Consider the following 14130-nt stretch of genomic DNA (forward strand, 5'->3'; position numbering starts at 1 on the left):
GTACATCTTCTGCTGCATCTCCTAAAAAAGGATACTAGAAATAATAAATAATACATCCTCTGCATTTTGACATTTCACACAGAGAAAAAACATGAATGACATTCCCCTTTGTTCTAAGAGACATTCCAAAATTGGCATAAACATATTTTTGTTTAAATAAATCAGTCTTACAACTGTAATTCTAACTTGAAATTGGCAAAACCTCTTTTACTTCTTATAAAAACCTTAAGTTTTAATTGTAATAAAGTGTGAATCTTTTTATAATCTGTATTTTTAAAAGGTGTCACCCACTGGGGTATTAAAAAGAGGATGTTAATGTACTAGCTTCCTTGAAACTATTTTAACGTTTTTCATACAACTTACCTTCTTCCACTTTAAGACTAATAGAGCAAATCATTAGAGTTTTGTAGCAGTTCTTTTATTTAGAAAATAATCATATTCAAGTCTTACCATGGAGTAGCAATGTTTTCAATTCCTTTCCTTTGAAGAAATAAATTAGAGCAATTATTTATATAACCTTCTAATTATAAATCAAATCCAAGATATTGTTTGACAATGAGATGCTTTATTAAACTTGATACATTTACTATGTAAGAAGTCTGTGGAAAAAAATGGGGTATCAAATTATTTTGGATCTGGATCTCTGCATTATAAAGTCTGTCCCAAAACTATCTCATCTTGCTATATCCTGTGACTATAAGCGTATAGATGACCAAGGCAGCAACCTTGTCTCCCAGCAAGACAATATAAGTTTCAACTGGCTTGTCCATGGTATTACAAGTCCTCCTAGCAAAATAACAAGTCCCAATTCCCAACTCTATGTAGTGTCATCTCCAGGAAGGTAAGCGTTATGAAGCACCTGGGCCAGCCCTACAGCTTGGCATGAGGTCCACACAGGTTCAGCCTTGGGGACGGCATCTTCCTCTCAACCAGACAACTCTACCTGGATTATTCTGAGACTTGAAGGGGTGAGACTTCTGGGAAAAAAAAAAAGGAAGAAAGAGTGAGAGAGGAAGGGAGAAAAGGCCTACATAATGACAGGAACATACAAATAAATGATCAAATTCAGTCGCACCAATATTAAAGGAAAGGAAGAAAAACCTGGAAAACAGCAGCTTTGCAAAATGCTCTCTGGTATGACAAAAACTGTGAAGGCCACCCATTCTCTTACCAGGCGTGGGTGTCTCTGCAATGAGGTGCCTGTGGTTGGTAAACAGTTCTGTGGATTCTTGTTCTATTGACCTTTCTTCTAGGTCTGATTCTGGGATTGTAGCACAGCCACCTAGTTGAAGAATACAAAACATATTTTAAGAAATGTGTAACGAAATCTGCCTCTCCACAGAGCAGCCACAGCGTAGGAACGTACTGATCACAAAGATAATAAATGATGTGACAACAATCTTCAGGAGTGGACCAAAAAGAATAATCTTATATGTTTCTCTTTGGTGAAAATACTGGGAATGAGTTACTGCCCCTAAAGACATGTTATACTGATTATGACTTGGCAACAGCAGCAATAGTGTTATCTTTAAATTTATCCTTTTTAAAGTCAGAAAGGACAAAACCTATAGCATATGTAATATCTATAATATAATGGCCCCTCAGCAAGAATTCCCTTTAATACAAGAGCATCAGAAACCATAAAAGAAACAACGCATACAGATCACGAGAGAAAGAACCCTTCCCTGAGCAAAGGGAAAGGTTGCTAGTGTTCTGAGACAGTGATTCTGGTGGTATTTCTCTGGAATTTACTTTTATCCCTGAATCCCGACACCTTACTGCACAGACACAAACACTTCATAATTCAACAGCAAAGCCATGAACTGCATCGTGAAAGATTTCAACTCAAAGGTGACTTGAGGATGAGCTGGCACCACCGTGCTTTTGAAATACTGGTTATAACTCATTTGACTTTATCCACCAAAATCTTGTATGGGAAACTCAAAATCATGCGAGAATTTCCTGACAACATCTGCAATTTGATTTGACTAATTTGCCATCATTTCCTGGAAATGTACTAACATGTTGTATACTGTACATGATTTTTTCCAAAGCTATTATTCTTGTTAATGAGGTGTGATTTCTTTTTCTGAGGCTTCTCACACACTGAGTCCAAAGCCTCAATACTCAAGTTTAGTATTATGCTTGAGGGGGTTTATGCAGCTCACCTCATCCTGAAGAAAGAGAGGGTATGGGCAGTACTGATTTGAAAACCACATCATACAAATGAGAGGGAAGTGGCAAGATCCCAGGTCTGAAGGAAAATATACCTTATCATGCATCCTTCTGCATCAACTCTGAAATAGAAATTGACGCTGAAGGAAACATGAGCGAAAAGCATTTCCACACTCATAAAATAAGAATTAGAGGTTGTCGCAGAGGTTCCCTGAACAGGAAACATCAGAATTATCTATCAGTGCGATGGAACTCACCAGCTATAGGTGAAAATGGCAAGGGCCTTATCTAGGAGGAGAATCAGGCTTATTTTTAATCTCTTTCCAAAGTCTGTGGATCATAGTAATAAGAACTATCATTATAGAGCACTTTCTAAGTGCTAGAAATTCTGCCCATATTATCTCATTTAATCCCTACAGGCCACACTATGAAACAAACATTATTATTCTCATTTTATAGATAAGAAAACTGATTTAAGTAACTCGCCAAGGTCACATGGCTTCAGTGCTGCTCCCACAGTGGTTTTGGGACCTTGGAGAAGCCCGAGAAATAGCCCGTTTCTTCTCCTTTATACTCATCTGACTGAGAAAAAAAGGAAAAGAATATGGGGGGAGGTGTGTAGGAGGGAGAACCTGTAAGACTGATGACAAGGAAAAGCAGAAGGAAGAGATGTGCTTCTTGCTGAACAGAACCCTCGTCTCAAGCAAAAAGGCAGAAGGGCCGGGCTTCTCATTCCAGACTCACAAATCAGATTAAGTCACTTCTCCACCCCTGAGGCAGGGAGCAGGGGGAGGCCAGGAATGCTGCATTTGTGCAGCCACCTTCACACACAAGAAAACTTCTGGAGTGAGGAGAGGCGGCCCCAGCCACAGATGGGAAAGAGTGGGAAGAGCAGTTGGCAGTGCTTGCCAAGTGCTTGGAAAGAGGCAGGTCCCCACTGATGAATTAGTGTCCAGCTTTTATACTAGCTGACTCAATATTCCGGCAAGACAAAAGTAGGAAGACTTAAAAAGCACTACCTAGTTCTTTATCGTGTGGACACAAAAGGAAAATTCAGTTGCTAACGATTTTCAGCAATTAATGTAAATTCCTCTCTTCTCTTTGCCTTGTCCTGTGTAGAGAGATGACAGGCTGCCCTGCCCTGATATTCTGTCCCTCAGGTGCTGTATCGGGCACCGAATGCATGTACCTCTTCAGCCTCTATCAGCACTTCCCACTTCCAGTCCACACCCACTGCAGGGGCCGACCAGTCACTTGCCCTGGGAATACCACCCCCCTCTCTTTGGATGCCTCTGTGCAGCCAGACTGCCCAACAGTCTGCCCAGAGTCTCTGCCACTTCCAGCTTGGAAGGAACAATGGGGTATGGGCTCTGGCAGCCTGACCAGTGGGACATGGGAGAAGGAAAGGGCAGAGCACAGAATCCCTCTCCTGCTTCTCACCCATGCTAAAAGATTATTTCTCTTTTTCAGACCTCCAGAAAAGGGCTGTATGCTGAGTGGCTGTACCTGCTGAGTTTCTTTATGGTTCTTGGAGAGTACTCACTGGTGCAGGATGCATGAGTTATCTTCTCTGCACATTACCTCACACATTCCCCTGGTTGCTGCCCTTCATCCTCACTGTCCCTTCCTTGCATTTGTGCTCTCCAATAAGCCACCATTACTTTAACCCTTGCCTCAGGCTTTGTTCTCTTGCAAAAATCACGGCTACTGGAAGTATTAGGTCATTAAATATGAAATGTCTGATTTTGTATCAAAAGTATAGTTTATTATATCTCAAATAAGAAGCAGTGTAATTCCCTTGTTGATAAATATGTTCCGCTTGGTGAGGAGGAGGAGGTTCAACCTTTTTATAGTTAGCTTTTGAATGTAAAAACATGTTTGAGATAGCTTGGAATCCTTTAAAAAGTTAACTCTATAACAGCAACCTGCAGAGAGGGGCTAAGCTCATTTTGTTGTTGTTTGTTTGTTTTTATGACAAACAGAAATTCCTATTTGACAAGTAGAAATGACAAGTAGAAATTCCTTATATCCTTTCTCTGTCTCTCTCTGGTGTGGGGGAGGGTATTCATATATATACACACAAGTATGTAGACATATATAGGAGTTTTCCTGATAATTTTCTTCTACTTTGCTCATTTTTCTAGTTGTTTCAAATATATTTTTTCTAGCCCAAGGAGAATGTAAGCTAGAAAAAGCCAAGCATTCTACTGTATGATTGTGCAGCAATTTTGGCTGAGTATTTAGAAACTTTTTGGCAACATGGAAGACTGGAAGGAAGAAGGATGGGTAGGATAGAGGAGAGGACAGGATGAAAAGGAAAGGGGGCATGAAAGGATGAATCATCAGAATATTTTAATGTTTTTGTGTATATACTTCTACATAAGACATCTGAGGTGACTTAGTAAAGGTGTAGATGACAAAATATTAAAGCATAAAAAATATATTGGCAGTTATAAGAATGTAAACCAGAGTAGGAGGTATAGCTAGGAAGAACTGTGGGTAAACACTAATAAGGACTTATAATACACAGGCTTCAGTGAAGACAAAAGTTCTGGAGAAAAAGTGGGGCTGCACTTCCTCTGATTACTCCTCCGTGATCCCTCTTCTTCCAAGCTGGACTTCAGACCAAAGGGCCTAGTTTGCCCCTTATTTGGACTTAACTTTTCTTTGAGAGCATACAGTAATTGGTAAAGCCATACCTATTGGAATTTTTTTGACTAATGAAACATATGTGTGTGTGTGTGTAAGTGAGAGTGAGAGAGCGAGAGAGAGAGGGAGAGAGAGAAAGGGAATATGTTTATGATTCTGTCATGGACTCATGGGCCATTTTGGAGAGCTAACATTTCTGCGAAGTTGGGTTTTCAAAGACACTCACTGAGTAGAGGCTTTCTAAAAAAATACATACATAGAAAATTGCTAATAAATATAACAGGCACAGACCTCATCAAAGCACATCTTAGGAATAAAGCCCTTCGGAATGTAGTATTTTGCTTATTGTACTCTTACCACAGCATGGTGAATCAGGTTGATATCATCCGATGATGCAGCTGCTCTCTAGGTGGAGCTGGAGGACTTATGGCCATCTCTCTCTCACCTCCATTCCCATTCTTCCCTTCATGGTGTTGTCATGTGGAGCCACAACACCCTTAACCCAGTACCATTTTACAATTTCAAAACTCAGCAAAGTAGCAGAAGAAAATGCCTCTCTGTATAGCCCTAGGTTTCCAGTTCCAACATATAATATTTTGTTTTCTATGTTCCTTTCAAATCCATCCTACAACTTTTCTTTCTCCTAGTTTTTGCAGAAACCATGCTAAGCACATTGACAGCAGCTTATCCACCAGCAACCAAGATAATAATGGTTAGCTACAGAGAGGTGGGTGAAGGTCACTACAGTATGTGTACAATATGATGCCCTGTGGAATGTTTGGAGCTCAATCCCACTGCTTAATAACCACCTTTGATCCCCCCACACACGGTGAGAACTTAAAATGTGTTCAAGACTATGCATGTACCTATGTTTGAAAATATTCCATTTCACACCTTGCAGCAGAGACCAAGTGTGTGAAGAAAAGGGAGTCTAATACATTTTAAGAGGTCTAGCATGTGTCTCAACAAGTTTTAAAACCCCCATAAAGGCTGAACACTAAGTCCCTCAGGGTGTAAGGGCTCTAGTCAGAAAGTCTGGATTTAAGAGAGCAGGGTGCTCCTGGTATTAAGATGTTTCCACAACTTGAATAATGATAGGTATTCAAGTATTCTTTTAGCTGGATTGCTCATTAGAATTTAGGTCCACTTGGTAGAAAGGATTAAGAAATTACAGGAACATAGCCATTTTCATCCATTGATAATTATGTAAACAGAATATACCAAGCAGAAAAAGAGTACTATTTACAAAAAACCAAGCACAGTCCATAAATCCCACAGATTGGAATGGATCCAGGTTAAGAATTTCTCCAGATGTCAGTCTGTAAACAGGGCTTCATAAAGTGAATTCCCCAATTAACTGTTGGCAAGAGTGATCTCTACATTAAGTTCATGCATTATGACCCTCTAGCATATGTAGGTGTATTGCTGCCTGGCTCTATAGATCGTCGATCAGTTATGACACATCAAAACTCAGGGACAAGAAGCTGGGGTCAGCACAAATCCTTCTGATATGGTGAGAAGGTACTGTAAAATTACTGCTCAGGAACTCGGAGCTCTGTTCACTGAAGGAATGAGAACTCTTCTATTTATTTGCCTTACATCTATTTTTTTAACACATTTAGTTCTTAACCTGGAGCACTTGGAAAGACACACACCCCATAAGAACATAAACATGGAACCCCAAAAAGAAAAAAACCTATTTTGTTAAAGTCTCCAATCACAATGTTTTTACACATGTTAACAAGGCCATTAAATCCTCCAAACAGGAATACAAAAGTATTACCCAGCCATTGTGAGAAGGTGGGGAAGAAAAGAAAGTTAGTATTTGCTTTTCCTTGCCAGCTGATCAATGTCTGGAGCACCCTGCAATGAAATGCAAGATCTACTGTCTTCCAGCTAGATCCTTGCTATACTCACAATACAGTGTTTTCTAGTTCGAAAACGAGGTAGTTATGATTTTTAATTTCCATTTTGTTTCTAAATCCTAAAGAAATCCAATGTACAACTGGAAAGAGACATAATTTTAAGATATTTCCATTTCAAATACTTTCCTAACTCCCTCTTCAGAGACCAACACTCTCTCAAAAGGACACATGCACAAATAAAACATTATAGCTACAGTTGAGAAAGAAAGGAAGCCAATAGTTCTGCAATAATAATTTCTAAAAAAAAAATGAAATGAAATGAAATAGTGAGAGCATAACTCTACTTTGCCTGGACACCACATAATAAGAGAGCTAGTGTTCTTCACAGCTTCCCTCTTGCATCAAGTGGCTATTAATTCCCCAGTGATCCTAGCAACATTTCTTCAACTTGGGTTTCTTTCCACAACCTAATTAAAAGCCATAATCTTGACCAAATTGTGTTGTTTTTAATAATGACAGAGTCTAGGTGGTGATTATGAAACTGAGAGTTCAGCTGGGTCGCTGGCTTATAAACAGGTTGAGGGAAGAGAGAAAAGAACACAATGGCTCTGGAGAGGGCCTGTTTCATCATATTCTTTCGCACATGATGAGGAAACTGAATAAACACTCAGGACTCATTCCAAGGCAACTCTATTAGCTAGTGCTACATTTGTATAATAGCCCACTACACATCGTCATATTTTGCAGAAAAAAGGGTGGCAAACTATACCACTGATCATGGAAAGGGCAATTCCCAATGGGGGCATGGCATGGCAACTATCACTGTGTCTTGAGCAAAGTCATGTTTAAGTCTGGGCTTTAGTTTTCTTTCCTTTAAAATGCAAAAAATATAGCATCTACTTTCTGAGAGATTAGAATTAAATTAGTTCATGCTCATAACAGGCTCATCACAATGCCTGGCACAGAGTAAGTCCCCCAGTAAATGTTAGCTATTATTTTCAGGCTAACTCTCAGCATACATTAGTCATTACAATTTCAGCCAATTACTCAAGAAACTGCAAGCCACGAGGACAGCATAAATTTGTATGTGGCTTCCTAAAAAATGGTCAGGTAAAGAAGTTGAGGATGGAGTAAGCAGATCAAGTAAAATGTTTACAGCTGGGCTCAGTGGCCAATGGCAAAAATGTTTATTCACCGAGGCATTAAAAATGATTCACATGAAAATAGAGGACACATTCCTTTTAAGATGAAACCACCGATGTTGTACTATCATAGATAACCACTCTTCTGAGATTGCAATAGGAATTTTAAAAGGGCTCAAATGATGGCAGTGATGGTCAGGGGTACATAATCGCATTCTTTGTTTTCTATTTACCAGCAGTGCCATTACTACTGAGAAATGCAAACCCACAAGATAATATGACATAAATGGATGAAACATTAAGATAAAAGGGTAAAACAGTGGTAGGTTTGCTTTCTCTTGGGAAATTGAAATGACCAGCAGCTGAACCTTAAAAGAGGAAGTCTGCTGACCTAGTGTTACTAAACATAGGAGGCAGCCAAGGAACCGAGAAATAGAGCAATGTATTTAAATGTATGCCTTGAAGGAAGCAAACACCAATTATTTTTATATGACTTTAATTCTCCCAGTGAATACTTTATGGGTGTTGGCAAGTCCTTCTGGAAAAGGAAGGGATTATTAATGAAGGATTCAGTGGCAACTGCTCACCAGTGCTCTAAGGACGCTTAACAAAGAATCAATTTAGTTCACACCTCATCTCTAAAGACACAGAAATTTTAAGGATCCTTTTAAAAAAACAGCAAACTATTATGTTCACATACGCAGTCCTTTCTATTTTAGTTGCCAAATGATTTTACAGCCTGTATGATAAACAAATAAACACACAGAGGGAAGGAGTTAAATTTTTTTCCTCTTAAGCAAAGAATAGGTGCTTAATATATACTTGTTGACTTAAAAAGGAATTCATGAAACTTGAGGAAACACAGCCTTAAAAAAAAGTCATCGTTGAAGAATGTTCCACATGATTCCAGGATTGTGAGCTGGACATGGCCCACTAAAGTATAGGCTAGTAAATCTGAGGAAATGACCAATCAGCTCCCGGATTTTATCTTGTTTCTCAAAAAAACCTAACCCGTTCATTCTAGAAAATTCCTATACCGTGTAAAATGAAATATCTCTAGTTAACAGCTTGCTCTCAAAATTCTTCAGCTGCTTTAAGAGCACAGTCTCTAAAGCTATACCATCAGAGTTTTAATTCCATCTCCACCATTATTAGCTTTTTTTTAAAACCAGTTACTTAATCTTTCTGTCTCAATTCCTTATTTGTAAAATGCAGTTAATAATTATACCTAGCTAATATGGTGATTGTAAAGATTAAATGAGTTAACTTCAAATAGTTCCTGACTCATAGTGAGTGACACGGAAGTATTAATATAATAATAAGTATTACCAGCATCAGCATCTTTGCCATATATTGCTAAACTTCCCTGGTCTAAGCCTGAGATTCTCATGTAAGATGAGGTGAGGCGCTGAAGGGAGAAAGAGTAGTGAATTTTAAGAAGGCAGGGAGCAGAGGCTTGACTGTCTGACCTCCAGGCAATTGTTGTGTTAGCTAGTCAAAGAAAACCTTAATTGGTTGTCTGGTCTGGCAAAAAAAAAAAAAAAAAACAGTGCCTAGTAGGAAATAACAGCTTGGTAAAGACAGAACAAAGATTGGGGTCTGGATAAATAATAAAGGACAATAATAAACATCAAATCAGGAATAATTTACTATCTCTTGACCCCACTTTCTTGTCAGTATCTTCATCTATTTCTTTGCTCTCCTTTACAGCAAAACTTCTCCAAAGAGTTCCCCATATTTGCTGTTTTCAACTGTTCTGTTTTCCTTTCTCTCACACATCCATCCCAGTCTAGGCTTTGCCTCTACCATTCCACAGAAGTTGCCCAAGACCACAATGACCTCCACGTTGCTAAATCTACTGAATTCTCAGCTCTCAACTTACTTGACCTATTAGCAGTATTTGGCACAGCTGATCATTCCATCTTCCTTGAAACTCTTTCTTGCCTGACTTCTAAGATACCACATTCCACTGATTTTCCTCTTACCTCACTGCACGCTCTTTCTCAGTGTCCTTTGCTGGTTCCTCCTCTTCCTCCAAACCTCCTAAAAGTTAGAATATCTAGCATTCAGTCTTTGGTCCTCATCTTTCTTTTAAACTTACTCCCTTGGTGACCTGATCCAGCCTCATGGCTTTAAATAACAATTTTTTTTTTTTTTTTTTGAGACAGAGTCTCGCTTTGTTGCCCAGGCTAGAGTGAGTGCCATGGCGTCAGCCTAGCTCACAGCAACCTCAAACTCCTGGGCTCGAGTGATCCTTCTGCCTCAGCCTCCCGGGTAGCTGGGACTACAGGCATGCGCCACCATGCCCGGCTAATTTTTTATATATATATCAGTTGGCCAATTAATTTCTTTCTATTTATAGTAGAGACGGGGTCTCGCTCTTGCTCAGGCTGGTTTCGAACTCCTGACCTTGAGCAATCCGCCCGCCTCGGCCTCCCAAGAGCTAGGATTACAGGTGTGAGCCACAGCGCCCGGCCCTAAATAACATTTTCATACTGAGAACTTTTAATTTTCTAACTACAGCCCAGATTTCTCTCCAGAACCCAAGACTTATATATACAACTACTTACTCAATATCTCCACTTGGATATCCAACAGTATCTCACACTCAACATGTCCCAAACTTTACTCTTGTTCTTCCCTACAAACCTTTCTCATCTCAACTCCATCTTTCTAGTGGCTTCAGCCAAAACTCTTGGAGTCATTCTGGACTCCCTTCTTCCTCTCACACATCATGTCCATTCTGTTGTCTCTACATTTAAAATATATCCAGAATCAGACTATTTCTTACCACTACTACGACCTTGGTGCAATCTACTGTCATCTCTTACCTGAATTATAGTAGCCCGACCTTATCTGCAGTTTTGCTTTCTGCAGTTTCAGTTATCTGTGGTCAACCACAATCTGAAAATATTTAATATTAAATGAAAAATTTCAGAAATAAACAATTCACAAGTTTTAAATTGTACTCTTTCCTGACTAGTATGATGAAATCTCATGCCATCCTACTCCATCCTGTCTGGCATATGAATCATCCCTTTGTCCAGCTCATTCACACTACATATACTAGCTGTTCGTTACCATATAGGAAAAAACATAGTATTAATGTATACAGGGTTCAGTCCTATCTGCAGTTTGAGGCATTCACTGGGGGTCCTGGAACTCGTAAATAAGGGTGGACTACTGTACTGCTAAATTACTTACATGAATAATCCTTAAACTGGACTGCCCACTCTACCTCTGACCTCCCTATAGTCTATTCTCAAAACAGCAGCCAGGGATCCTTCTAAAATGTAAGATCATGTCATTCCTTTGTTCAAAATGGTCCTCCCCATTTTAACCAGAGAATACACAAGTGTTGCACAAAGTCTGTACATAATCTGATCCTCTGACCTCATCTCCTACCCTGCTGCCTCACTGGCCTCCATGCATTCCCACCTTAGGCCATTCCCTTTACCTGGGATGCTTATCCCTCTGATCTCGGCATGAATAACTCCCTTAACTCCTTCAAGTCTTTGTTCAAAAGTTGCCTCCTGAACAAAGCCTGTCCTGACTACTCAGTTTAAAATCATAACTGTGTAGCTTCCGCTTTTCTGGCACACGTTTTCTTTTTTTGTAGCACTTACCACTTTTTAACGCTAACACATTATTTTCTAATATACTGTAGAGTGTGTTTATTTTTTATTGTCTCCCCTTGCCAGAATAAAAGCCCCAAAATGACAGGGATCTTGTCCATTGTAGTTGCTGCTGTATTCCAAGCCCTACAATAGTGTTTGACACATAACAGACACACAATAATTACTTGTTGACTTGAATGAGTGAATCTAGGCTGAGAGATTAGGAGGAAGCAACAGAATCCAAAATCAATTCTATGTTTTACATAATATTATCTGCCTTTTCCACTGAGAGGTTGAAAAATAATTACAATGGAACATAGTATAGAACCTCTTATTCCTACTCCCCAGTACATCTGGCTGCTCTATAAACCAAAAAAGGTTTTCGAAAACTTCTTTGCTTTAGTTGATACACATCTTTAGGAAATGAATCTTACTGGATGACAACACACGAAGAATATGTGAAACTGAATAGGTGCAACAACACGATGTCCAGCCCAGGGAAGAAATAAGATCCCAGTAGTAATTTTTGTAGCAGCCAAAGTTAAAAAGAAGTAACAGAACACTTGTAATTCTAGTTCTTGATAACAGTCATTTGTGGATGAAGGAACTGCAAAGGAAGGTACAAAGACATCTGTCTGCTTGGTAAATTTCTCAAAATGAATGGAAAAGGATCCATCTTATTTCCACAGGGGCATCAAGTTATGGCCTGGAGCAGTTTATTTTTCCCAGGCTACTTCAAATCTAAACGTGTTTTTAAAAGCAAGCCCAATGAAAGATTAGATAAACAAATGGACAATGTTTTTTACACTCTGGTAACATAAACATTTCAAATTCCTCCCTAACTCTTACTAGCATAAATCTCTAATTCCAGAGAAGGTGAAATATCCTCAAAGTTTAAATATTATTTTGAATTATTCACATTTACCTCCATTTCTATCTTATAGTTTTTTGGCAATAAAAGGTCAGATTTCATCCAAACCATGGTACTATGACTCCCTTGCAATTATAAAACAACTTGGACTAACCTCAGCTCTGCTTCCTTTGAAGATGGAATATAGGCTTTCCCAGCAGTTTCTTTTCTCTTCTTTCTTACCTCCTATACATCCTGCACTGCCCTCTTTCAAACCAAGCATTTATAAACACAGAGAGGAAATGTAGAGCTGTCTGCCCATAATTAAGCTATGAAAACAATTTTAAAATGGTTTCAAACACAAAATGGTGTCAAACACAAAAGAGATGGGTTGAAATAGTTGGTAAAACAAGAAAACATCAGGGAAAGAAAAGCTTTCTCTGGCTAAGGAAAGGGGACATAGAACAAGAACTTCTGATAGGGCTGTTCCATTTATATCATATTCCACAGTTTATGAAACAATTTTTACTTGACTTTGGTCCTCACAACAACTTTGAGTGGTAGAGTAGGTAAAACTCTGCACTCTCATGCCCCAGAAAAACCACACATCCAGCTAGCTCTTGGACTACTTAATACCTTTGAGTCTTTATGTACTCATTTGCAAAATGGAAATAGCTTCCTAACAAATGATTGTGAGAAGTTTATGACATGTTATATAAAGCAACAGAGATAAAGTCATGCTCGGTAATTGACAATGATTGTAATAAATGATAAAAAGACTGACTGATCCAAGGTGAAACAATGAGCCAATGACCCTGTTAGGAGCAGAACCAAGGCTGCTGTGCCATGAGTATTTTCCACCAAAGCACACTGCAGTCGATAGAGACAGCCAGAAGGCAGAAATTGAGGGACCTTGAAAAAAGTACGGATGTGCACAGCAGAAATGAAAAGATAATACATACTACAGATAATGCAAACAACTAAAGATCTAGACTATGGGTTCTAAAGGGTGAAAAACTGGATGCAATTTTTGTACAAAATTTTGAAATGGAAGACCTGATGCATAAAGGGACAAAACTAGGGGCTGATTAATGATAGTTGAATCATTACATTAGTACCATTTTGAATACTTATGAGTACTATGTGCTAGCCATAGTGCTACTTATTTTATGTTTGCTCATTTTATAGTGACCTAAAGTAGCTATTAGGGTCTCACTTTATGAATGATGTAACTTGGCTCTAGAAATTTTAAGCAACTTGCTCAAAGTCACACACATAGTGAGAGAAAGAGAACTTGCATTCAAATCTGTTAATGCTGATGCTATCTCAAAGGAGCTCATAGAGGAGAAAATTTAATTACAACAAAAATAAAGGAAAAATTATTAAAAGAGTGATCATAGGAAACGAAACTTGGTATCTTTCTAAAGACACTGGACAGTGGTTGAACATATAACATTCTCCGAATGAGAATAACTATGCTATGAAAACTTCACAAAGCCCTGAGTACAAACTCAAGCAGGAAAAAACTTGAGGGCAATCTCAGACATGTGCATATATATGTATGCAAAAATCCAAATGAAGATGTTATCAAATCAAACTCAGTATCATATTTTTGAAAGCATAATAAAGAAAAACTTAACCCAGGAATGCAAATGATTAAATTAGTATAATTCCTCAAATAAATATATCAAAATAGAGGATATATTCAATAGAGGATGATATTCAACATTCATTTCTCATTTAAAAAAAAATAAAGGTTACATAGTGTAATGGTGAACACTCAGGACTCTGATTTTTTTTAAAAAATGCCTTTTGAAGTAGGAGTAACTATT

General features: G+C 38.5%; 1 protein-coding gene across 2 annotated transcripts in view; it reads right to left on the reverse strand.

Annotated features, from left to right (window-relative positions):
- Nucleotides 1-543: 543 nt before the first annotated feature.
- Nucleotides 544-14130, reverse strand: part of BBS9 (Bardet-Biedl syndrome 9) — a 415974-nt gene continuing 402387 nt past the window's right edge. For both annotated transcript variants that reach the window (XM_012741281.3, XM_012741280.2), the window contains exons 22-23: nt 1172-1282; nt 544-977 (exon numbers count right to left, since the gene is read on the reverse strand). In XM_012741281.3, the coding sequence (XP_012596735.1) occupies nt 949-977; nt 1172-1282 (140 nt within the window). In that variant the 3' untranslated portion in view covers nt 544-948. The remainder of the gene's footprint in view (nt 978-1171; nt 1283-14130) is intronic.

The sequence above is a fragment of the Microcebus murinus genome, chromosome 9 (genome assembly GCF_040939455.1).
Source record: "Microcebus murinus isolate Inina chromosome 9, M.murinus_Inina_mat1.0, whole genome shotgun sequence".
In the NCBI taxonomy this organism is placed as follows: Eukaryota; Metazoa; Chordata; class Mammalia; order Primates; family Cheirogaleidae; genus Microcebus; species Microcebus murinus.